Source organism: Sardina pilchardus, chromosome 16, assembly GCF_963854185.1.
Source record: "Sardina pilchardus chromosome 16, fSarPil1.1, whole genome shotgun sequence".
Classification (NCBI taxonomy): Eukaryota; Metazoa; Chordata; class Actinopteri; order Clupeiformes; family Clupeidae; genus Sardina; species Sardina pilchardus.
In genome coordinates, this window is record NC_085009.1 from 19,550,895 (window position 1) to 19,576,837 (window position 25,943).

The 25,943-nt window shown below is 39.6% G+C and overlaps 2 protein-coding genes across 2 annotated transcripts; one reads left to right on the plus strand and one right to left on the minus strand.

The window, feature by feature from the left end:
- Nucleotides 1-3,564: 3,564 nt before the first annotated feature.
- LOC134060053 (uncharacterized) lies at nucleotides 3,565-21,988 on the minus strand. Its single transcript, XM_062516624.1, has 13 exons — nucleotides 21,965-21,988; nucleotides 14,221-14,329; nucleotides 10,139-10,297; nucleotides 7,870-7,958; nucleotides 7,463-7,501; nucleotides 6,787-7,128; nucleotides 6,440-6,609; nucleotides 6,189-6,253; nucleotides 5,882-6,048; nucleotides 5,508-5,629; nucleotides 5,124-5,188; nucleotides 4,461-4,618; nucleotides 3,565-4,145 (listed from the first exon to the last, which is right to left on the minus strand). Exons 5-13 carry the CDS (start codon nucleotides 7,485-7,487, stop codon nucleotides 4,012-4,014), a joined length of 1,248 nt encoding a protein of 415 aa, XP_062372608.1. The 5' UTR covers nucleotides 7,488-7,501; nucleotides 7,870-7,958; nucleotides 10,139-10,297; nucleotides 14,221-14,329; nucleotides 21,965-21,988; the 3' UTR covers nucleotides 3,565-4,011.
- Nucleotides 19,353-23,984, plus strand: LOC134060054 (uncharacterized). The gene is made up of 10 exons (XM_062516625.1): nucleotides 19,353-19,447; nucleotides 19,778-19,816; nucleotides 20,575-20,916; nucleotides 21,095-21,264; nucleotides 21,384-21,448; nucleotides 21,581-21,747; nucleotides 21,998-22,119; nucleotides 22,440-22,504; nucleotides 23,045-23,202; nucleotides 23,499-23,984. Exons 2-10 carry the CDS (start codon nucleotides 19,792-19,794, stop codon nucleotides 23,588-23,590), a joined length of 1,206 nt encoding a protein of 401 aa, XP_062372609.1. The 5' UTR covers nucleotides 19,353-19,447; nucleotides 19,778-19,791; the 3' UTR covers nucleotides 23,591-23,984.
- The last annotated feature ends 1,959 nt before the right edge of the window (nucleotides 23,985-25,943 follow it).

The window sequence follows — 25,943 nt, forward strand, 5'->3', positions numbered from 1 at the left end:
AGGTGAGGATACTGGCCATTTAGTACTCCATCTCATACAAAAAGATGCTCCCTGCCCATCATCAATGTTCGTCAGACTTGTTCTATTTTGGTCCTCTTTTGGTCATCTTTTGTGTCTTTGCGCAGTCTAATTACATCAGCAGGTTCTGAGTGACGTGGTGGCTGTCTTGTCACTCTGTTCATCCACACCCATAGAGCATAGTTCTTTATACAGTCCAATTAAGCTTGTCATTGCAGCCTATCACAACAACACCTTTCAACAGGTACTGTAACACTTTGGAACACCTTTAGAATTTCTTGAACACCTTTCTTGAATTTCCCCTTGGGGATCAATAAAGTATCTATCTATTTATCTATCTATCTAGAAAGTGGACGCATTCAGGGGTGCATTCAGGGGTGCCTTCAGGGGCGGGGGGGGGGGGGGGGGGGGCGGGGGGGGTTAGTAAGATTCTAAGGGAGTCCTAAATTTAAATCTTTCATGGGGCCCAAGATTTCTGGTGGCATCCCTGGATGCATTCAGCAGGGTGAGGCGTGTGACGCAACTGAATCGTAAAACAGTGGATCATATGACAATGAATAGCTCAGAAAAACACAAACAAGTGGTATGCTGCCAACCACTCCCATGTGTTTGTATTGTGTGACAGTGTTACATGACGGCCAATAAACCAGAAACTGTTTCATTGAGATAAACTATATACTGTAGTCCACCCACCCAATTTCAAGTTCCATTTCTATCTTTTATTTAGAGCAGTAGTACAGAGTGCTTACACCAACAACTGAACTTTTTGTACCGGTCAAAGTATGGGACATACTGTAAAGCTTTTTTTATTCTGGGCATTCATTTTTCCTTGTGTGTGTTTGTGTGTGTGTTTTTTGATCTGTACTCGAAGTTTGTGAAATTATGTTTTATGCATAGTTTGTGCTGCTAGTTGGAGGAGGCTAAAAGAGGTTACTTGCTAATTGTCTATAATATGTTGATGGTATTATAGGCTATAGTAGTTACATATAGTATGTTTTTACAATTCTTTCAAGTGTTTAAAAATACATTTTAAATATAGAGAGCAAAATAAGAAAATATATATTGTTTTTTTTTTTTAATTCTTCCTCCTTTCAAAAATCAAAATAAAAGAAAACAAACAAGCATAAAAAGCTCTATACAGTAGCCGCTAAATACCTGCATTTTTATATTCATCAGGGAGGGTTTTATTGTTCAATTTATCAAATAGATATAGGTCAAGCTAGGGGCTTGGCTATAGACCTCTGAAGTTCGCCTACAAAAAGGACCCAAACCTGCCATCTTTGCCCATATAAGGAGATCCGGAGGTTAATTGAGGCTAACTGCATATGGCAAGTTGCATTGTAAGTTAGCTCTGATAGATAGATATAGATAGCCTAGATACTTTATTGATCCCCAAGGGGATATTCAAGATCCCATCAGCTTAAGACACCATACACAACATACGCTACACTCTGGGGTAGTAAAGATCAAAGTGTGCCGTCTTCACCTACCGAAGATCACAGTATCCACTAGAAGGCAGTGGACAAAATGGTGTATAGCGAAAAACGTCTACATTTTCAAAGTCATCATCCCCGTGACAATTTAAAAGATGCAATAATTGAAAATTCTCATGTTACTTTCCCATAGAAAAAATATCCTTATCTCCTTATTTGGGCAAAGATGGTAGCTTTTTTGTAAGCGAACTTCAGAGGTCAATTGTCTACTATGACCGAAGATATGGCCGATATATAGATGCATTATTGTGTTGTATTAACCATCTCTTTCTAATTTCAGACAAATGGCTTCTATATGCTGTCATAAGTCAGTGATCTTTTTAATTCAATAATGTAGTATTTCTGATCCATTAAATCATGATATAGAAAAAAGTGTTACAATAATAAAAGTGTTAATATTGCTTAAGTCAGAAATACACAGAAAGATTTTCCTTTTGTTACTTATCTCTGTGTTACCATTAAAGACATTGAACTTATCTACTGTATGGTTCAATGGCATCGGCAACCTCCCAGAACACATTCGTTTTGAATAGCCTGGAGCTGTTCTTAGGGCATTCCTACAATCCAGCCAAACCACTTCATTCAGTTCCGCTACGTGCTTTTTACACCCTTGTGTACTCAGTTGTGAGTGCAGAGAGAAAAAAAAATCAAGATGACCTCTTGGTGTGACACAGAGCTAATGTCATCACCATTTCATTCACAGACCATTTAGCTGACAACTTTAATTGCTAAAAATATGTGTTCTGCACAATTTGAAAAATATATATGTGCTACAGTTTTACTACTTTTGATAAGCAGTAGACTTAAGTCTTATGCCATGACCTATCTCAAACAGACCTAGCTATCTAGCTCCAGTTCTAGTCACCTTTTAATACCTTAATTGACATTATATATGGCCAATGTCCTCTGCTTTCAAGCCATAACTCTGTCTTAGACAAAGTCTTAGCATTATTCATAGCAGTGGTTCCCAACCTGGGGTCCGTGGATCCCATTAGGGGCCGCCAGAGATTGCAGGGGGTCCGCACAATGTTGCCTGGACTGAGGTTGTGAGGTTACCAAAATTATATTTGCACACATTAAATGTATACAAATCCCAATAACACACCCAATTGGATAACCAAAACTCTGTATAATCCAAATTGAAGCATATTTTTGTTCCACATTTAAACTCTAGCTATTTATTACCTCTGACCTCTGAACTTGTGTAGGCAACCTTCAGGTCAGACTAAGCTATTCATTGGTAATTCATCCTCGTTATTGAATAAAACAATGTCTTGTATGTGTATACAGGCAGGAGTTTGGGTAGGGGGCACGCTCAACTATGTTTTTTTGCCCCCATCGGCACCTTCCAGGCAGCACAGCCTAAAAGGCACTACCTTTACCCTATTCCTAACCCTAACCCCCTCAACCATCATCCTACCCCTAAACTGAGGGAAGTAGTGCCTTGAAGGCAGCGCTGCCTGGAAGGCACCATTGAGGGCAAATAATACCAAAGACCAGGGGGCACTGGCTTGTCTTAGACACAGGCAAGGGGGGCCTTCAAGGAAAAAAGGTAACGTTCTAACGATTTTTGTTGTGGTTACTGCTGGGCTCCGCACAAAAGACCATTTCTGGAAAGTGTAGCCAGTCGGACAACAGCAACAACCCCAGTACACATTTAGCAGCTGAAGCGTCGTCCAATTACTGGGAATTTCCCCACAAAATCAGGGAGAGATGGGACGGGAGACAATGATGCATTTCTAGTCATGCATGCAAATCACTCCACCCAAGCAGCAGTGCTTCGCCGACACATAATACTTCCCTTGATCATCACTGGCAAGTGCAGATTTTTTCCGCGATTGCATTCACATGGTAGCTGTGGCGGCAACATTACAGAAACATGACTAGGTCGGCAGGAGGTACGTAGACATACAGACATATGAATTCAGACAGCACAACAACAAAAAAATCCGGCCATAAAAAGTTTGTGAACATTGCGGAAATACACGTCTGTCTGAAAGCAGCTATAGAGTACTGTATGTGTGGGAAAAAATGCACAGGTGAGAAAGCTGCATCATTTTGCTCTTGCATTCATATTTTTATTTTGTGATACACATATTTCTGTCAGAGACCTGAAAGTGCACCAGGCATTTTCTATTGATCACATGACCATAATAAACTTCTATACAACATATGGAAACTGGTTAAAGTGCAACAGATAAACTTAAATAAATACAAAGACACACACACACACACATACACACACACATACAGACACCATACACATTCTCTCTTCTTCCAACATATATACATATATACATACTCCTCACAATTGATATGCTATATCCAATAAATAAATAGAAAAATAGCGTTATAAATAGATAACATTGCATTGTTCACACTATATAACCATACAGTCCTACCATTGGTTATTTCAATAAAAACAAAGTCCATTCATTGTAGGACCTTTTCCTTCATGTGGAGTTGATGGGGGGGGTGGGGGGGGGGGTGGACTGGGCGTCTACCAGGACTGCGTGGCAATGACGGCCAGGAGGGTGAGACAGAAGGTGGTTCCAAGACTGATCCTGCTGGTGACGTCTCCTGAGCTGGTGGCTGTAGGTGATATCGCTGTGGTGGTGTCTCCTGAGCTGATGGCTGCAGGGCGAGACAGAAACAATGTTAGGTGGACAACACCCCAGATTAACTCAAAACGTCATTCGTCCTCATATTAGGACAGAAAAGACTGTGATGTAATAACACCTGTTAACGGTTTAGGCAGGGCAATACTGGTGGATAAGATGAAAATTATTTGACAACAAGCATTGGATTACAAAAAAGAGGTGCAGTCACATTAGAAATCTAGACCGCTGGCACTCAATATCTCCATATACTGTAGCACTCACAAAGACATTAGCGATGGCTGTCAGTAAAGAAATGATTGGATTGGATGTAGTGCTCAAATAATCTCACCTGTGCCATTCACAGAGACAATGTTAATAGTCAGTTTGCCACTTGCTGCTGCTCGCACCATGGTGTTGTATATGGCGGTTGCACTTGGTAATGTGGCATTGTATGTGAAGTACAGGTTTGACTGGGTCACATAGGAGTTCGCGTAAACTGTCCCATCACTGTGGAAGAAAACAGCGGTGAATTAATAAGGTTTCTCTTGATGAGTTGACACGAGTAGTAGCCAAGTACAATTCAATGGGAAATTTGAATGTCAAAATAACATTAGTGTTAGTTTTATGTTTTTACTTGTTTAGTGATAACACTCAGTATCCATAAAGGATTATGAACACATTCATTAAGGATTATAAAGTAACCCAATGTATTATAATTGTAAGGATTGTCACTAAAATGTCTATGACTACTCTCTGGGTTGCAATATTGTAGAATAAGCATTGTGATATTTCAATAGCATATAACTTAAGCAATGCAGTCATGACTGTGTGCAGAAGTTACACATAAACGTATACTAATAATTATGAGGGGTGTTATGAATGCTTTATAGCACCCTAATGAATGTGTTCATAATGATTCATGGATACTGGGTTCATAAGTGTTGCCTGTGTATATTTTGGGGATAGCATATCTATATACAATATCAATAAAAGATTATTAAAACACACTTACGCATATGTTGTGGGGTTCAAAGAGACAAAGTTTGTAGAGTAATCTTCCAGAAAGAAGGGCTCCAGCTGAAAAGCGGAAACAACAGTTAAGCTTCATTCAGACTGCAAGCGACAACTATAATAACCACAATAGACCAAGTCATGATAGTATAGCCAAATTTGGTGATTACAATCAAAATAACCACTGGTGACCCAAATCGTCACGCAACAAGTTAGAATGACTTAAACGTGTACTTATTATATTGATGATTTTGATAATGTATTGGCCTACAGTATGTAACCTCTATACTTTAGATTTAACTTAACTAACTCCTTCCTTTGCCAGACAAACAGTGTATAATCAATGCAATCTCCTATTTTCACATAACTTTATTATCACACTTACCTCGGATTTAATTCTGGATGTTGTGTCACGGAAGGCAGTTGAGTTGACAGCGGCCAGCGTAACGGTAGAAGAAGTCCCATTGGTGGTAGTGAACTGAACATTGGCCATCACCTTTGGCTCATCTGTGGAAAAAAATACACACAAAAGAACCTGTGGTAAGTGACTGTGTGTGTGTGTGTGTGTGTGTGTGTGTGTGTGTGTGTGTGTGTGTGTGTGTGTGTGTGTGTGTGTGTGTGTGTGTGTGTGTGTGTGTGTGTGTGTGTTGTGTGTTTATGTGTGTGTTTGTCTGTGTGTGAGCATAATGAAATAAAACAGATAACAGATCTGGTCTGTCGCTTGATAGTTAGCTTTGTTGAAAAACGAGTTAAACTCACGGAGAACGGAGATGGTGCTTGTATCCACAGACAGGTCGGCGGGGCTGGCCGCTTCTTGCAGTTGCTGGAGCACCTCCGTTGTCTCAGGGACAATTTCTGGCACAGACTGATCAAACTCCACATCTATCTCTGCCTCTGTGTTGTCTGCGCGATAGCGGGTCACGGCCCTGTTTAGAAATAGAAAAAAAAAAAAAAGACCTTATGAACGTGTTTGTTTAGCGCTCGACTTTGACAATTGCCATGGTCATTTCTCTATGCAAAATAACTGGTTGTTGGAGATGGAGAAAATGAATTGGGCCTAACTTACCTCAGCGACTTGACAGCAACTCGGAAGAACCTTGACCCATACTTCGCTTTGTAGATGGGTTCCGACTGTGGAACACAGAATTATCATTAGACTACAGTGGCAACAAATCCAGTCTTACGGCATTACAGATATCTGTTTTATTGTATGCATGATTGCATTTGTTATTATTCTCAAATGTAACACATGTTTTGTATTTTAGGTGAATCAAATGACTTAAAGAGACTGAAACAGTATTTGTAAATTAGCCTTACCCAGGTAACAATGGAAGCAACCAGCGTCTGGTAAGCTTGAGTTTGAGGGTCGTTGTAATCAGCAATGTAGGTTTTGGTCATCGCAAAGGTCATTGCAACTATGTAACGTGGAGTGGTTATTGGAGATGCTGTTGTTGCTGCTGCTGCTGCTGTTGTTGCCGGAGTTGTGTCTGAAAAATCAAAGAGTGATTTCAGTGTGATTTTTCACTTTCATGAGTGTGCATTTTTTTGCATTTTCAGTCAAATAAACACAAGCAGAATAATGAGATTAAAAACTGAAAATCCACTCAGGTACCTGAGGAAATTAACACCTTAGCTTACTTGTATAGAAATATTTGATTGGTTACCTTCTGATTGGCCTGAACCCTCCTCTACAGTTTCCCGCAGAAATCGTGACAGGCTGTCTGAAGACTTCTTCTTGGCAGATAGGCCTTCCTCCTTTGAGGCAAGGGCACGCAATTCAATTCTGGGGCCGGACTTGCTTGTTGGGGTGACCAACATGAATTCAGAATCTTCCTCAAGCAGGCCATTCTCTGCGTGACCATTGTGTCTGGAGTCAAACGCAGTGTGAGAGCTTCTCTCTCTCAGCAAGAGGTGTGACTGCTCTACGTCGCTGTTGAACTCAATGTTGGAGTTGGGCCGGCTTGGTAAACCATTGATGGGATAGCACAGTAGTAGCAGGACGAAACCTGTACAGAAGTAATCAGTTAGTAACCTTATTGATGGAAATGAAGAAATATAACAGGACGAAACAGGGGACAAGCTTCAATGTAGAGCACATTGACCAGATAATGTCAATCAAAGTATTGAGCACTGGAGTTAGACAGCTAGGTCTACTTGAGATAGGTCAAGGCACAAGTTTTAGCCCTACTATGCTTATCAAAATAGCCTAGTGAAACTGTTGCATATACAATTTTTCCAACTGTGTAGAACACATTATTATAATAACACATTTTCCTATACCATCTAATGGATCAGAGATTACGTTAATACATTAAAAAGTGGTCGATAAATATCACTGACCTATGGACAGTATTTGGACGGCCATTTGTATCAGTTTGTCTGAAATAAGAAAGAGATGGTTAATACACCACAATAAAAAAAATTGAGGAATTAAGGAATGAATTCATATATATATATATATATATATATATATATATAGCCTACGTATGTCTGTATATGCAACAATTTCCACAAACTTAAATGTATGATTAATCAATACATTCATTACATATAAGTGATCACGAATAAATATAATTAAAACTAAACCATACGGGTGAGTTTATCAACTTGAGTAATTAAGTATTTTTTCTATATGTGGAATATCTTCATCCAAAAATTTAAAATTGATAATTCGAAAGTAATATAAAGTATGATGTCTTTCAAAAATATTTAGTATGGGTCTTTCTGAGAAATAACCAAAATCCTACCTGTAGTTTAGTCCTTGGGTGAAAAATCCTTTTTGTCAATAGGCCAATGAGTATGTGAGCCTGTCGTCCTCTCTGAGTGTCCGAGTTGTCTGAGTGAGGAGGTGAGGATACTGGCCATTTAGTACTCCCTCTCATACAAAAAGATGCTCCCTGCCCATCATCAATGTTCGTCAGACTTGTTCTATTTTGGTCCTCTTTTGGTCATCTTTTGCGTCCTTGGGCAGTGTCATTGCATCATGGAGTCTCTGAGTTATGGGATCACTGTCTTGCCCATCCATTCATCTACGCCCACCCAGCATCGTTCTCTACATAGTCGAGTTGAGCTTGTCATTGTAGCACAACAACACCTTTCACCAGGTAACACTTTGGAACATCTTTAGAGAGCGGAGACATTCAGCAGGGTGAGGCATATTACGCAAGTGGATCATAAATCAGTGCAACGTTTGACGCTGAAAAAACAAAGATGTGGTATGCTAACCACTCCCATGTGTTTGTACTGTGTGCCAGTGTTACATAACGGACAATAAAACTGTTTAATTGTGATAGACTATAAATTCCACCCTCCCGATTTCAAGTACCATTTCTATCTTTTATTTAGAGCAGTGGTACGGAGTGCTTACACCAACAACTGAGCTGGTTGTACTGGCTTTTTTTTTTTTTTTTTAATTACTCTGGTCATTCATTTTTCTCTCTGTGTGTTTGTATGTAATATGTTGTATGTAATATGTTGTGTCTGTAAAATTAAGTTTTATGCATAGCCGGTGCTGCTAGCTGGTCTGTCCCAGACATTATATCATGAGGTTAAATATAACATTTTATTTACATGCCTTACAATTGGTTAATACTTGCTACTTATCTATATTATGTTGATAGTATTATATAGTTATAGTTATAATATGTTTCACAGTTGTTTCAAATCTTTAAATATATAGAATACAAATATAATAAAAATATATGTAGGCCTATACATTCTCCAATCGTTTCAAAAAACAAAAGAAAAGAAAACAAACAAACATTAAAAGCTCTGTCGTAGTACAATCTGGGGAACCTATGAATAATTACCCTCTAAATACCTGCACTTTTTATACTTATCTTACCTTATTGTTTAATTTATTCAAAAGCAATATAGGTCAAGCAAGGGGCTTGGCTATTGTCTACTATGAGACATCACACCCCACCCTCATGCATACATTGTCATAGCGTCATTGAGGTCTTGTGCACACATAATCCCGGCCTTATCCCACACAGGTTACTCCCCTGATAGGCACCTTTTTTCACATTCTCTGTGCCATGGTGCTCCATACCATTGGAGTCTAGTCATTCCCTCACGTTACTTTGGGTCAACTCAGCTGCTGAGCCGTGGCGCGACTGGCTGGGGCATCTGCACCACGCGCCGGTGACCCGGGTTCGATTCCTGCCCCGTGGTCCTTTTCGGATCCCACCCAGACTCTCTCTCCCACTCGCTTCCTGTCATTCTCTCTACTGTACTGTCCAATTAAAGGCATAAAAAGCCCCAAAAAATTATCTTTAAAAAGTCAGCAGTTGAATATTTCTGACATGAAATTGGGATATTTCTTTCAATGCTGGATATGTAAATTCATAAATATGTTGTGAATTTGATTGACAGAGTTACGTTTCTAGACACAGTAGATTGTAGAGGTATTGTTATAATATTCTGGCATCCACACAAAGATGTGCTTATAGTTCAAGTGAAGTCCTTTACAGTGCCTTCCGCCTTTATCAGCACCCCTCTTGAATTTCCCCTTGGGGATCAATAAAGTATCTATCTATCTATCTGGTACTGAAAAGAGATATTCATATTTATGAAAAAATGTCTTCGTAACAAAAACAGTTCTGCCACTGTTATTGGCACTGTTACATCCCTGTCTAGGGCTTGTGGTACAGTACATAACGGTGAGTCAAAAGAATAGAATAAAATAGAATACTGTATATACTTTTTTGATCCCGTGAGGGAAATTCAGTTCTCTGCATTTAACCCAATTTAACCGAATTAGTGAACACACAGCACATAGTGAACACACAGTGAGGTGAATCACACAACCCAGAGCAGTGAGCTGCCTGCCCAACCAGCGGCGCTCGGGGAGCAGTGAGGGGTTAGGCGCCTTGCTCAAGGGCACTTCAGCCATGGTGGACTGGTCGGGGATCGAACCGGCAACCCTCCGGTTACAAGCCCGGTGCGCTAACCAGTACACCAGGGCTGCCCCAACGCATTTTTTAACCAGTAATATTGCTCAAAACGACACCAAACCTCGTCAGTATAGCTCAGTAGGTGTCCCGTGCCGTCGTCATTCTGAGGAGCCATCAGTGTTCATTTATGTCGGCCAGTGGCAGTCGGCCTCAATGACCAATCAGATCGGTGGAGTCCTAGCCCTTCTAAACATCTCGGATTAGTATGATCAGAGCCCATCTAGGGAGAGCCAGCAAAAAAAACAGCACCACACCTCATCAGTAGCTTGCTCTTTCTTTTATTAGCCCTATAAAGTAAGAGCAGAGTAAGGAACAAGTGGTAACTCAAAATCAAAGCCTGTAGGCTATGTTATTTAAAGGGAAACTATGCAGGTTTGGCGATTTCATCGCCGGTTTCGCTTTCGCTTTTCTTTTGCACTCGTTGTACACTTGCAGGTTTCTCTGCAGAGCTTCCATACAGCTTTAGCCTTTACATTTTACAACACTCCTCAATCGGTCAGTCTGCCTTTTCATGAGCATGATCGCGACTTTGTGTTTGTCAGAAACTTGCATGCGTGGATATTCTGCTCAGAGGCGCTAGGGGGAAGCGAGACAGCCGTCATTCAACCCGAAATAAGTCAAATACTGTAACTGTTCCAATGACTCTGAAGCTAATTATTTAAAGCAAATCAAGCTACAAAAACTTGCATAGGTCAACTTTAAGCCTTCACATTTCCTCAGATGAGAACATCTTCCTCATCTTCAAACATCTTTTAAAAAGCTTTCCTTGCTTAAAATGTTCTAGAAAGAAGAATTCAGTTTTTCTCTTTTGTTGAGATGAAATATGTGGTTGTTAATGTTTAAGAAATGTTAAATACACTATTACAATTTGTGATTACACCGTTTGAAAACTAACTGTTGCTAAATTATGAACTGCTTGCTTCTACATGTAAGCCATTCAGTGAGAGCTAAAGTAATACTGAACAAATGCCTTCATAATAAGGGGGCCTATGTGTCTAACTTGGGGCTTTGTGGGTTTCACACGTTCATTTTTGGGGAGTATTTTAAATCTGTGCAATGCTCAAAATTGTCTGCCTAAAAAAATACATCAATTCATGCCTATTAGTGTGCTTTAGTGTAGTACGCCTAACCTGTTCTGCCAGTTCCTCTCTACTCCCATTCAGAGCACAAAGCAAGTTTGTTATAGGCTATTTCCAATTTATTGGAGCCTTTCAATTATTGCTTTAACTGTAAATGTTGACATTTTCAATTGATTTTTTGACTTTTTTTATAGCCAAGCAGGACAATGATCCAAAGCATACAGCAAAGGAAGCTCTCAGTTGGTTTTAGAACAGTTTATGATTCATTGGCTGTTTACACTATAACACTGTCACATAATACAAATATATGAGAGAAGCTAGAAAACATATGTACATCATCACATCAGCATCAAAATGGACTTCCAGTCTGTTGCACCAACCAGGGCTGCAAGAAATTTAGGAGATGATCAACTGCCAACTAACCCTCTCCGATGATGTTGCCTCGGTCACCTGATCGTGCTGTTTAGCACTCTGACTCTACTTACCTGACTCAACATGGTACCCAACTCCTGACACAGGCAATAGTCATCTTACGACTTGACTACTGTAACGCCCTCCTGAGAGGTCTCCCAGCCTGCACAGTGAAACCGTCAGATGATCCAGAACGCGGCGGTGGGCCTGGTCTTCAACCAACCCAAAAGGCCACCCGCTGCTCATCCAGCTACACTGGCTACCTATGGCCGCCCGCATCAAAATGAAGTCTCTTGCCTACAACGTACTCTCTGTTTCTGCACCCACCTACTTGAATGCCCTCATACAGGCGTATATGCTTACTCCCGATCGTAGCTCTGGCACCGGTGTGCTCAGGTCAATCCAAACTTTTCTCGTCTGTTGTTCCTCGTTGGTGGAACGTGCTACCAGTTCCTATTAGAGCAGAGACATCCCTCTCCATCTTTAAAAAAAACTCCCGAAGACCCAGCTCCTCAGGGAATATTCCTTTCGTAGCACTACTCACAACTAGCCTTGCTAAAACTGAAAATAGCTCTCATTGATACACTAGCTTGAACCTATCACACTCCATCTCAAATGGTTTATCATGTTGTGAGTAGCTTTAAGCCAAATTTAATGTAATGTATTATAACGTAATGTAATATAAAGTATATGGACTCAAGCATTTAACATAATATATGAGACAACTCTTGATGTAAAGATATATAGGTTTCTAGAAACTCGAAAGAAATTGGATACCTGGGGAATAGTTTCATCACCCTCTTGCCGCTTTTGAGGATGATGAAGAGGATGATGAATCTATAGAACATTTATACTGGTATTGCTCCATAGTTGCCTTTTTTTGGACTGAGGTTACAAAATGGTTGTCCTCATGTCACAAAGATTTTCAGTTGGATTTATGTACAGTGCTACTGGGTGATCTAGAAAAAAGTGGAACCAGTATACAAAACATTGTTATCCTTCTGCGGAAATTCTTTATAGATAGATAGATAGATAGATAGATACTTTATTGATCCCCAAGGGATATATAGAGGAGAAAAAACATCTCAACCTAGCCAGATTTAAGCAATATGTTAGGTCATATTCAATGACCGAGTGCTTAATGGCATATGATATGGAAAGGAAACAATATATTGAAAGATGGGTCAGAATTAAAGAGGCAGAAGGATGGGATTAATAGAAGACCTGGGTAAGATTTGCTGTCGATATCTGGATGGCTGTTTCTTATTGGGGAATAAAGGGGGTGGAGGGTTGTCTTGTTTGTATATGTGTTTGTTGTTGTTGTTGTTGTTGTTGTTGTTGTTGTTTGTTTGTAATTGCTATGAAAGTAAATAAAAGATGAAAAAAAGAAAAAAGTATTGTAATGTAATGCAATGTAATGCAAATACATAATAAATATGGCTGCAGTCGTGAGATAAACTAAAGTGTACAACCTGTAAGGTACAAATATGTACCCGGTTAAAAGGTACAATTTGTGTACCCTTGAGGGTACTGCCCCAGCGACAAGCCTTTGAACCACTAAAAGTACAATTCTGTACTTTCTTTTCTGAGAGAGTATGGACGGCCATCTGACATAACAAAACAGAAACAAAATTACTACTACTTCCTCTGAAGTAATGGAAATCCAACAGGATTACTGAAGGTGTGTGAGTTGACGTGCAACATTCCTCTATTATAAAAACACCTGAAAAGTGTGAAGCATACAGTAGCTCAGTCTCTCCTTTACAGACACACATCACGTCGGTTGGGTTACACCATCTTGTCCTACTGTGAGTATTCTTTATTTTGATTTAGGATAGAATAGATATATTTGCCTTTTTATGGATCACTGTTGACAATATTATGCCATACAGAATATACTGTAGGATGTGTGAAGAGAAGAGGTTTTAAAAGATAGCTACAATATATTAAGACAAGAAAAAGTTGGATGTACAACTATTAAGAAATGATGGGGTATTTAACAGAATCTGTAATACAATTGCCTTGAGTAAATCGTATACCAAGTCTACTTGTTGCTCTGCTTTCCATTCATGAATTATTCTCACATTCTGTTTTTCCAGTGAACCGAACAGTCTTTGCCGCACTTTGAATTCTATAGACGTCTTCACCAACAAATATGTTCCACCACCGCCTCCTGTTATTGCTCTCAGGTAAGTGTCTATATCCTGCTAAAGGAACATTGTTTTGCTACAATTTGTGACAGTATAGTGTAACACCTAGCTATATATACGTTAACCCTCTACCCTGTATCATAACACAATCATAAACCATAGCATTGCCGTGAGTTAGTCTAAAACCGATGTTACCCATTATCACATTAGTAGTCTAAGTCAAACGATGGCAACATTCAATCCACTCTGATATTATTTAAGAGGCAATATGAATGCAATTCTTGATAATCTGTGAGTGATAGCTCCATTTATTCTAAACTGATAATTCATGTTTTACACAGGTTTGTTTGCACTGTCCTTGGCCAACCCTGTGCCTAAAGGCTTTGCCAGTCACTCAGACAACATTGAGTTCTACGATGACCTGGAGAGCTCACGGTTCCTGATGAGTCCCAAGCTCGGACCCAACATCGCCCCACGGGTTGAATTGCCCCCCGAAGACTCACCTTGGATAGAGGACCCAGGATTCATCCCTCTCCACTAACTTCCTAAAGCACTGAAGCTGTGCTCTGTGGCCAGGAACCTGAACACTGTAACCGTTATCTGAAAGTAATCCTTTGGAGAAAAATGTGAAGAGTAAATATCATAATTTATTTCAATGTGACAAATATGAAGAACTGTGAAATGTAACTCTATGACTTAACAGACAGCTTAGAATATCTGACACGTTTAAAATGTCTAACATTGCACTGTTATTTTATACTGTGAATTGTACAGTACATTCCCATTCTGTGAAGTTCATTTAAAGACAATACAAACAAAAATTCAAACAATATATGTGTCCAGTCAATGAAACAAGCAAAGCAGTGAATGGGATGCACAACATCACATTGTTGCTATTTCAGTGTACAGCGGGATGAATGACTCAAACCAGATGCTGTTGGAATGATTCATCTATTTTTAAGCCTTTATTTGATAACACTTCAGAACACCTAGTGACAACAATTAATGTATAAATGTTATTCAACAAAGAATGTATAAATGTGTTAATGATTAACTAATCATGAACCAAACAGGTAGATATGTTGATTAAGAAATGATGTTAATACTCCTTAAGTGAGTTGTGAGCGCACGTTTTCTGCCTTCCCAAAAAATATTGCCTTGAGCCTTTAAGGGCTCCGTAGAAAACAATTTGATGCTAAAATATGAATCGCTACTAAGGGTGCTTTCAAACTGGGTCAATTTAACTGGACCATTATGACCCTGCTCAATGTAAACTATTAGTTTATGTTATTTATTTTAGAATGATACACCTTTTGAAAACAATTTGATGCTAAAATATGAATCGCTACTAAGGGTGCTTTCAAACTGGGTCCGTTTAACTGGACCATACACCCCCTGACCCTGCTGGTATCTGTACCCATCACATTTTTGTCTGACCCCCATGTCTGACCCCCATTGTCTAGCGCAGCGTTTCACAACCTTTTTTCCTTGAAGGCCCCCCCTGTGTCTAAGATAAGCCAGGGGCCCCTACCCAAACGCCTACCTGCATACACACGACATTGTTTTATTCAATAATCGGGGATGGGTATTGATAAGTTTTTATCAATATCGATGGCATTATCGATTCTGCCTATCAATCCAATTCCTTATCAATTCTCTTATCGATTCCCCAAAAATGTAGGTGCACCCACATTTTTCATTGCATCGCCTTTAACGCCAAAAGGTCACCTTTTATCGCTCTCCTTTCATAATGTGAATGATTTTTTAACAATAAGGCGTAGAAAAAGCTTGTCTTTATTTAAAACACAATAAGGAATATACATATTATTTATAAAGAATTATAAAGATGTATAGCCTACAGTATATATATAATATAATATAATTCTTTATATATTCTAATCTATACTACTGACATTTCTGATATTCATGACATTCATGACTATTCATATTACAACTCTGCCTCTTTAATTCAGCTGTCGGCTTGAAGCCTCAAATTGTAAACAAAGTAGCATAGTTGGCTAGCTTAGTCTACTGGTTGGACTGTTCAGTTTCCCCACATGTGTTTAAGTTGCAAGGTAGGCTAATACTTTTTCTCCTTGGGACAGGCCCTTTTGAGTCTTAGAGTTGGAAAACATTGAGATGATCAGTCAACTTGAATGCAAGAGTTGAATCAAATTTGTGCAGTAGCCTCGCTATGATGCTAACCGAAATTAATTATAGGCTAATGTCGCTAGTTGTCTTCTATGCCATTGCTTTCACGATTGTGCATGTCAAGGGGCGTGTGTCCATTGAGCGCGCACAAGAGAGGGAGAGGGAGAGAGAGCGGGCCAAGGGGGTTACTTCTATACAGTTTGGCAAAGTAACACAAAGTTTCAGGAAAACCAGAAAAAGTCCGACGTCATGCAGGCTGAGGGAATCGTTAAGGGAATCGATAACAAAAAAGACGTACGATGTCGATGGAATTGATAAGTTAAACCCGGTTCCAAGACGGAACCGGTTATCGATGCCCAACCCTAGGTCCGGGGATGAATTACCAATGCCTAGCCTAGCCCGACCTGAAGGTTGCTAAGCCACTCGCCTTCCGGCCTCGTGGCTACGGCCGAATAACAGACTGTTAGATAGATAGATAGATAGATAGATAGACACATACACACACACACACACACACACACACACACATACATAGCTATTCAGCTCTGCATTTTTGCACTGTGCATTTTACAGATGTCATCCAGTTGCTGAGTAACATTCTAATGAGTTGATGGTCACATACGTATTTTATTATTTTCCAGAGCTGTATGTTCTGTTTTACAAAATCTTTCCAGATTGTCAGTTCAGTCCTTGCTTGTGTGTTCTTTTTGACCCTAGGCTACATTATTTCAATGTACATGTGAAAAAAGGAGCACTCTCCTTTTCCCCCTACGACAAACTTTTGACACTCTGCCTTGTGCATCACAGACTTTGGCACCAAACACATGCACTAGTTTCATGTTTATTGCTGTGTATGTGTGTGTTTGTATGTATGTAGGTGTCTGTGTTAAGCTGCTGATTTTAACTGTGAGTTAATGGTACAGACCACATCCCCTTATCACGGTTTAGCCCAGTTAATTGGGTAATTGACAGGGGTTTTTCACATGAGAGGAACACAAAACGGGAAACACAGGAGAGACAGGAGGATGCATGGGAGACCCAGACCCAAGGCCAGGGAAGTTGAAACAGTTTAATGTTGGAGTGTTTAATAAGAATGGAAGTTAACCTTGCTTGCTGTGAGGCAAGGGTTGAGTAAAAGTCTAAAGTTAGAAGGTAATCTTGCTTGGATAAGGAGCCTAGAATGAGTAGGATCCTGGAGCTTATAGTTTAAGTTTTGGTACGGTACATGTTCGTCCGTCTACTGAAGATCCCCGGATTTCAGGTTTGGGCTCCCATTGTGCTTCCTGGATCTGCCGGTTTATGGACTAATAAATTATACTTCTATACGGAACTGTTGTCTCCTGCCACCTCCTTCCCTCCATACCACTCTAATTCAGTGTCGCACTTCCTGCAACCTGGGGAGGCCACCTCGGTCCTTCACAGTGCAATATAGAATACTGTATATAGGGTTGCCAGACTAGATCTCCCTGAAAGAAGATCTAGGTGGGCAGGGCCCGGCTAACTTTTTATAGCTTACTACTTACAAAGATCAACCACACACGTTCCTTTGGTTTGAATTTAGCATGTTCTCCTGTCTCCATGATGAAAAATAACTAGGGGGGCACCATGCCACCGAGACTCTCAGGAAAGGGACCTATATATGGAAGGAATTCTATGGAATAAGGAATTAAGTGTGCACTGTCACTGAGGCTGTGACAATGTGCACATGAGGGTGGGGTGTGACGTCTCATAGTAGACAATTGACCTCTGAAGTTCGCCTACAAAAAGAGTTACCATCTTTGCCCAAATAAGGAGATAAGGACATTTTTTCTATGGGAAAGTAACATGTTAAATTGTCGCGGGATGATGATTTTGAAAATGCAGACGTTTTTCGCTACACCGTTTTGTCCACTGCCTTCTAGTGGATACTGTGATCTTCGGTAGGTGAAGACGGCACACTTTGATCTTTGCTACCCCAGAGTGTAGCGTATGTTGTGTGTGGTGTCTTAAGCTGATGGGATCTTGAATATCCCCTTGGGGATCAATAAAGTATCTAGCTATATCTATCAGAGCTAACTTACAATGCAACTTGCCATATGCAGTTAGCCTCAATTAACTTCCGGATCTCCTTATATGGGCAAAGATGGCAGGTTTGGGTCCTTTTTGTAGGCGAACTTCAGAGGTCTATAGCCAAGCCCCTAGCTTAACCTATATCTATTTAATAAATTGAACGATAAAACCCTCCCTGATGAATATAAAAATGCAGGTATTTAGTGGCTATATATTTATAGGCTTCCCAGATTCTAAAACGATAGAGATTTTTATGTTTGTTTGTTTTCTTTTATTTTGATTTTTGAAAGGAGGAAGAAAATATTTTTTAAACAATATATATTTTTTTATTTTGTTCTCTATATTTAAAATTTATTTTTTTAAACACTTGAAAGAATTGTAAAAACATACTATATAGTATATGTAACTACTATATAATACTATCAACATATTATAGACAATTAGCAAGTAACCTCTTTTAGCCTGCTCCAACTAGCAGCACAAGCTATGCATAAAACTTAATTTCAAGTTAAAACTTATCTGACTTAAAGTACAGATAAAAAAAACACACACAACGTACAACATACAAACACACACAACAAGGAAAAATGAATGCCCAGAGTAAAAAAGCTTCACAGTGTTAGGATGTTTGACCAGTACAAAAAGTTCAGTTGTTGGTGTAAGCACTCTGTACTACAGCTCTAAATAAAAGATAGAAATGGAACTTGAAATTGAGTGGGTGGACTACAGTATATATTTTATCTCAATGAAACAGCTTCTGGTTTATTGGCCGTTATGTAACACTGTCACACAATACAAACACATGGGAGTGGTTAGCAGCATACCACATTTTTGTGTTTTTCTGAGCTATTCATTGTCATATGTTCCACTGAATTATGACTCAGTTGCGTAACACGCCTCACCCTGCTGAATGCGTCCAGGGATGCCGCCAGAAATCTTGGGCCCCATGAAAGATTTTAATTTAGGACTCCCTTAGAATCTTACTAACCTTTCCCCCCCTGGCGGCACCCCTGAATGCATCCACTTTCTAGATAGATAGATAGATAGATAGATAGATAGATAGATAGATAGATAGATAGATAGATACTTTATTGATCCCCAAGGGGAAATTCAAGAAAGGTGTTCAAGAAATTCTAAAGGTGTTCCAAAGTGTTACATTACCTGTTGAAAGGTGTTGTTGTGATAGGCTGCAATGACAAGCTTAACTGGACTGTGTAAAGAACTATGCTCTATGGGTGTGGATGAACGGACTGACAAGACAGCCACCACGTCACTCAGAACCTGCATGATGTAACGAGACTGCGCAAAGACACAAAAGATGACCAAAAGAGGACCAAAATAGAACAAGTCTGACGAACAGTAGTGATGGGCAGGGAGCATCTTTTTGTATGAGATGGAGTACTAAATGGCCAGTATCCTCACCTCCTCACTCAGACAACTCGGACACTCAGAGAGGACGACAGGGTCACATATACTCATTGGGTTATTGACATTAAGGATTTTTTTTTTACTAAGGACTAAACTTTACAGGTAGGATATTGGTTGCCATTTCTTAGAGAGACATACTAAATATTTTCGTAAGACATAATACTTTACATTACTTTCGAATAGTCAATTTTTCATTTTTAGATTAATATGTTTAGCATACGGAAAATAAATACTTAGTTACTCAAGTTGGTAAACTGTTAAGTTTCACCCATAACACTATTTTATTTCTGATAGCCTACAGTATATGTATTGAATGTGATTCATTTAATGATACATTCGAGTTTGTAAGAATGTTTGTATACAGTCACACACACACCCCTAATTTGCTATTGTAAGTATTGTGGTGTATTAACCATCTCCTTCTAATTTCAGACAAAGTCATTCACATGGCAATCTATATACCGTCCACAGGTCAGTGACATTTGTCAACCACTTTTTAATGAATTATCCTAATCTTTATTATTCATTAATTTTTGGTATAGAACAATGTGCTATGATAAAAATGTGTTAATATTGCCTGAAGGCAGGAATGCATCAAAATAATTTACTTTCGTTACTATTCTCTGCGGTACCGTTAAAGACGTTGAACTCATTTACATAGCTGGGAGCTATTGTGAGGGCATTCCAATCTGGTCCAACCACTTCATAGGTACACCTTTGTGTACACACAATTGTGTGTGAAGAGAGAAAAAATTGAATATGACCTCAGGGTTTGACACAGGGCTAATGTTATCACTAGTTATGGATTCATGGCCCATTTAGTGGTTATTGTTAAAAGTATGTGTTCCGCACGGTTGTAAAAAAATTGTATGTGCTATATTTCCACTACTTTTGATAAGTACTGTGGCCTAAGACTTGTGCCATGGCCTCAGGTAGATCTAGCTGTCTAACTCCAGTGCTTGTCACTCTTCAATACTTTGTCTGACATTGGCTGCGTTTCCCAGATTCGTTAAGAAGCTCTTAGGTGCTAAGAACTTCTTAGGAGCGTTTTTAGAACATTCTTAGAGCACTCCTAAGAAGTTCTTAGCACTTAAGGGCTTCTTAACGAATCTGGGAAACCCGGCCATTATCTAATGTCCTCTACATTGAAGCTTGTCCCCTATTTCATCCTGATATGTTTCTCCATTTCCATCAATAAGGTTACTAACTGATTACTTCTTTCTGTACAGGTCTTGCACTGTTACTACTATGTCTTCCCATCAATGTTTTTCCAAGCCAGCCCAACTCCAACATTGAGTTCTACAGTGACCTAGAGCACTCACACCTCTTGCTGAAAGAGAGAGGCTCTCACACAGCGTTTGACCCCAGACACAATGGTCACAAAGAGAATGGGCTGCTTGAGGAGGATTCTGAATTCATGATGGTCACTCCAACAAGCAAGCCAAGCCCAAAAAGCGAAATGCGTGACCTTGCCTCAAAGGAGGAAGGCCTATCTGCCAAGAAGAAGTCTTCAGACAGCCTGTCACGATTTCTGCGGGAAACTGTAGAGGAGGGTTCAGGCCAATCAGAAGGTAACCAATCAAATATTTCTATACTAGTAAGCTAAGGTGTTCATTACCTCAGCTACCTGAGTGGATTGTCAGTTTTTGATCTCATGATTCTGTTTGTGTTTATTTGACTGAAAATGCAAAAAAAATGCACACTCATGAAAGTGAAAAATCACACTGAAATCACTCTTTGATTTTTCAGACACAACACCGGCAACAACAGCAGCAGCAGCAGCAACAACAGCATCTCCAATAACCACTCCACGTTACATAGTTGCAATGTCCTTTGCGATGACCACAACCTACATTGCTGATTACAACGACCCTCAAACTCAAGCTTACCAGACGCTGGTTACTTCCATTGTTACCTGGGTAAGGCTAATTTACAATAATAACACATGCAATCATGCATACAAGAAGACAGATGTCTGTAATGCCGTAAGACTGGATTTGTTGCCACTGTAGTCTAATGATAATTCTGTGTTCCACAGACGACCCCAATCTACCAAGCGAAGTATGGGTCAAGGTTCTTCCGAGTTGTTGTCAAGTCGCTGAGGTAAGTTAGGCCCAATTCATTTTCTCCAACAACCAGTTATTTTGCATAGAGCAATGACCATGGCAATGGTCAAAGTCGAGCGTTAAACAAACACGTTCATAATGTCTTTCTTTTTTCTCTTTTTCTAAACAGGGCCGTGACCCGCTATCGCGCAGACAACACAGAGGCAGAGATAGATGTGGAGTTTGATCAGTCTGTGCCAGATATTGTCCCTGAGACAACGGAGGTGCTCCAGCAACTGCAAGAAGCGGCCAGCCCCGCCGACCTGTCTGTGGATACAAGCACCATCTCCGTTCTCCGTGAGTTTAACTCGTTTTTCAACAAAGCTAACTATCATGCATTAAACTGATCTTATCTGATCTATCTCACTTTGTGCTCTCTCTCTCTCTCAAACACACACAGACACCCAGACACACACACACACACACACACACACACACACACACACACATAAACACACATACAGAGTGAGACACTCACAGTCACACACACGCACACAGACACACGATCACTTACCACAAGTTAATTTGTGTGTATTTTTTTCCGCAGATGAGCCAAAGGTGATGGCCAATGTTCAGTTCACTACCACCAATGGGACTTCTTCTACCGTTACGCTGGCCGCTGTCAACTCAACTGCCTACCGTGACACGACATCCAGAATTAAATCCGAGGTAAGTGTGATAATAAAGTTATGACATAATAGGAGATTGCATTGATTTTACACTGTTCGTCTGGCAAAAGAAGAAGTTAGTTAAGTCTACATCTGAAGTATAGAGGGTACATAGTGTAGGCCAATCATATCATTACATTATCAATATAATAAGTACAAGTTGAAATCATTTTAACTTGTTGCATGACGATTCGGGTCGCCAGTGGTTATTTTGATTGTAATCACCAAATTTGTCTATACTATCATGACTTGGTCTATTGTAGTTATTATAGTTGTCGCTTGCAGTCTGAATGAAGCTTAACTGTTGTTTCCCCTTTTCAGCTGGAGCCCTTCTTTCTGGAAGATTACTCTACAAACTTTGTCTCTTTGAACCCCACAACATATGTGTAAGTATCTTTTAATCATGTTTTATTGATGTTGTATAGATATGCTATCCCCAAATATACATATAGGTATCACTTATGAACCCAATACCCATAAATCATTATAAACACAATCATTAGGGTGCTATAAAGCATTTACAACACCTCATAATTATTAGCCTAGGTTTATACGTAACTTTCGCACACAGGCATTGCTTAAGTCATATGCTATTGTATAGCTTGAAATACCACAATGCTTATTCTACACAATTGCAATCCAGAGAAAAGTCATCAACATTTTAGTGACAATCATTGCAATTATTATACATTGGGAATACTTTATAATCCTTAATGAATGTGTTCATAATCCTTTATGGAAACAGAGTTTTTTCACAGAGTAAAACATAAAACTAACACTATATCAATTATATTTTGACATACATGTTTGTATACTGTTTTGAATTCATTTTCAAATAAATCTCCCAATGGATTGTACTTGGCTGCTACTGGTGTCAACCCATCAAAAAGGAAACCCTATTAATTAACTACTGCTCTCGTTCTCAGTGATGGGACAGTTTTCGCGAACTCCTATGTGACCCAGTCAAACCTGTACTTCACATACGACGCCACATTACCAAGTGAAACCGCCATATACAACACCATGGTGCGAGCAGCAGCAAGTGGCAACCTGACTATTAACATTGTGTCTGTGAATGGCACAGGTGAGTTTAATTGAGCACAATCATTTATTTACTTACAGCCATCTGTAATTTCTTTGCAAGTGCTATATGGACATATTTAGTGCCAGCGGTTTAGATTTCTAATGTGACTGCACCTCTTTTTTGTGAAACAATGCTTGTTGTCAAAATGTTTGAGTTATCCACCAATATTGCCCTGCCTAAATCGTTCATTAGTGTTAATACATCATGGTCTTTTCTGTCCTAATATGAGGACGAATGACGTTTTGAGTTATTCTGGGGTGTTGTCCACCTAACATTGTTTCTATGTCGCCCTACAGCCACCAGCTCAGGAGACGTCACCAGCAGGATCAGTCTTGGAACCACCTTCAGTCTCACCCTCCTGGCCGTCATTGCCACGCAGTCCTGGTAGACGCCCAGTACCCCCCCCCCCCCCCCCCCCCCATCAACTCCACATGAAGGAAATGTGTCCACCTTTGACGGGCATTACATTTGCACAGCCCTGATTGACTGAAGTTCTGGAAACACAAAAGGGGTTGCAATGGACTTTGTGCAATGTTAGGAATTTATATTTATATTTAATGTGAGAGAATGTGTATGGTGTCTGTACCTGTCTCTGTGTTGATATTCTTTGACGTCATACATACAGTATATATATATTTTTTAGTTAATCTGTTGCACTTTAACCAGTTTGCGTATCTTGTATAGAGGTTTATTATGATCATGTCATCAACTGAAAATGCCTGGTGCACTTTCAGGTCTCTGACAGAAAGATGTGAAATAAAAATATTAATGTAAGAGCAAAATGATTCAGCTTTCCCTCCTGTGCAATTATTTTTTCACAAATACTGTACTCTATATGTGTTTTGTTTTAGGCCTAATTTGATAAACTCTTTGAGAGCTCAAAAAACAACAATCCACATTACAAAGATGCTAACACTGCCTTCTTCGAAACACAGCTGTTTATTTATGAACACATTGAATTAGCAAAGCTTACTACAATCACGTCATCAGTGGTAACCCATGTAACCAAAGCACACTCCAGATAATGCCTACCCTTCTCATCTCTGTGCATGTAGGAACTCATTAATTAGCCTCAAAAGTGACGAAAGAACATCAAAACTTACAGTACCCTCAAGAATTATTGGCACCTTTAGTAAAGTTGACAAAAAACAGGTATACAAAATAATCTTTTGGTGATTTATTGTTCTCCCACAATGGAAGGGAGGCTAATTTATTCTGACAAAAAGGAAAACCTCATAAAGAAATACATATTTTTTTATCGAAAACACATTGCTCACAATTGTTGGCACCCCTGAAAAATCTGATATACAAAAATTCAGTTAACCTATTAGCTGCTTTGAATTGCATAGGCATGGTGAAAGGTATGTGATGATGTGGGGTTATTTTAATTCTAATTAAAACCGAGTTCAATGCAGCACAAAAAAAATCACAGACATGATTCGCTTTGTTTCGCTCTGTGAAATCTCAACCAGTTCCTATGTGATATCCATGGTCATGCGTTTGTTTTTGCACCTCCAAAAAACATGGCGTACCTGGTCTGTGACGCAAGTTTGTGTGAAAGAATTATCAGCTGCTCCATTCTTTCCAGTTTCAGTCCTGGGCCGGGTTTCCCAGATTCGTTAAGAAGCTCTTACTGTAAGTGCTAAGAACTTATTAGGAGCGCTCTAAGAACGTTCTAAGAACACTCCTAAGAAGTTCTTAGCACTTAAGAGCTTCTTAACGAATCTGGGAAACCCGGCCCTTTTCTGTTGCTGGCCATGCCTCACTCAGGGATTGATTCAATGTTTTATGTCAACATAATGTTGAAATCGACATATGACAATACGAATACGAGTCGGTCGATGACACAGCGATTTTACAGTCTAGATGGAGGATTGCCCATTGAGCATCAGACTGCAAGTGATAAAAATGAAATTTGTTATGCAGGATTAATAAAGAATGTGTGACAAACGGCAATGGCCGGGTTTCCCAAAATCGTTAAGAAGCTCTTAAGTCCTAAGAACTTCTTAGGAGTGTTCTTAGAACATTCTTACAACGCTCCTAAGAAGTTCTTAGCACTTAAGAGCTTCTTAACAATTTTGGGAAACCCGGCCATTGTCGGTTCTGTTTGAATGTCGATCCTCAATACGTTAAGATGGCACGCTTAGATATGACAGAGATAACTTGCATAGGTAGTTAGCATCAATGAACACCCGGATGGTGTATGGTCTGATTGGTTGAAGGACTATCCAAAAGCGTACAGAGTCATTTGAACTATATCTACTGATCACGCCTCTTGTGCAGCAGAAATAAAGCGCTGCTGCAGCTTCCCAGACTAATGTTCAATCTTAAAAGATTGAGCTTAGTATGGTGATAGCCAGACTGCAAATAAGTCCCTTCAGGACGAAGCAAAACCCTGTTGTCCGTGTCGGGACTTATATTCCAATAATGACTGACAGACAATACATTATCCCTCCCTTATTTAGCTGGGTTCAAGACCATTTGTACCAATAAATTGTCATAGGCTGGCATCTCTTTTTCACTTTCATCAAAGGGTAATAACATCGAATGGAACAGATATTGTCAAGCAAAATAGCTTTCTTGATGTTCATGCAAACTGCATTGATGAGCAAAATATATCGCAAACTAAGACAACCAAAACAAAGATACACAAAATAGAGACAGCACAGAATTTCACAGGTCAGCCCATATGGCCTTAAATAACAAAAGCATCACACTCAGACTCACTGCCTGCACTTTTG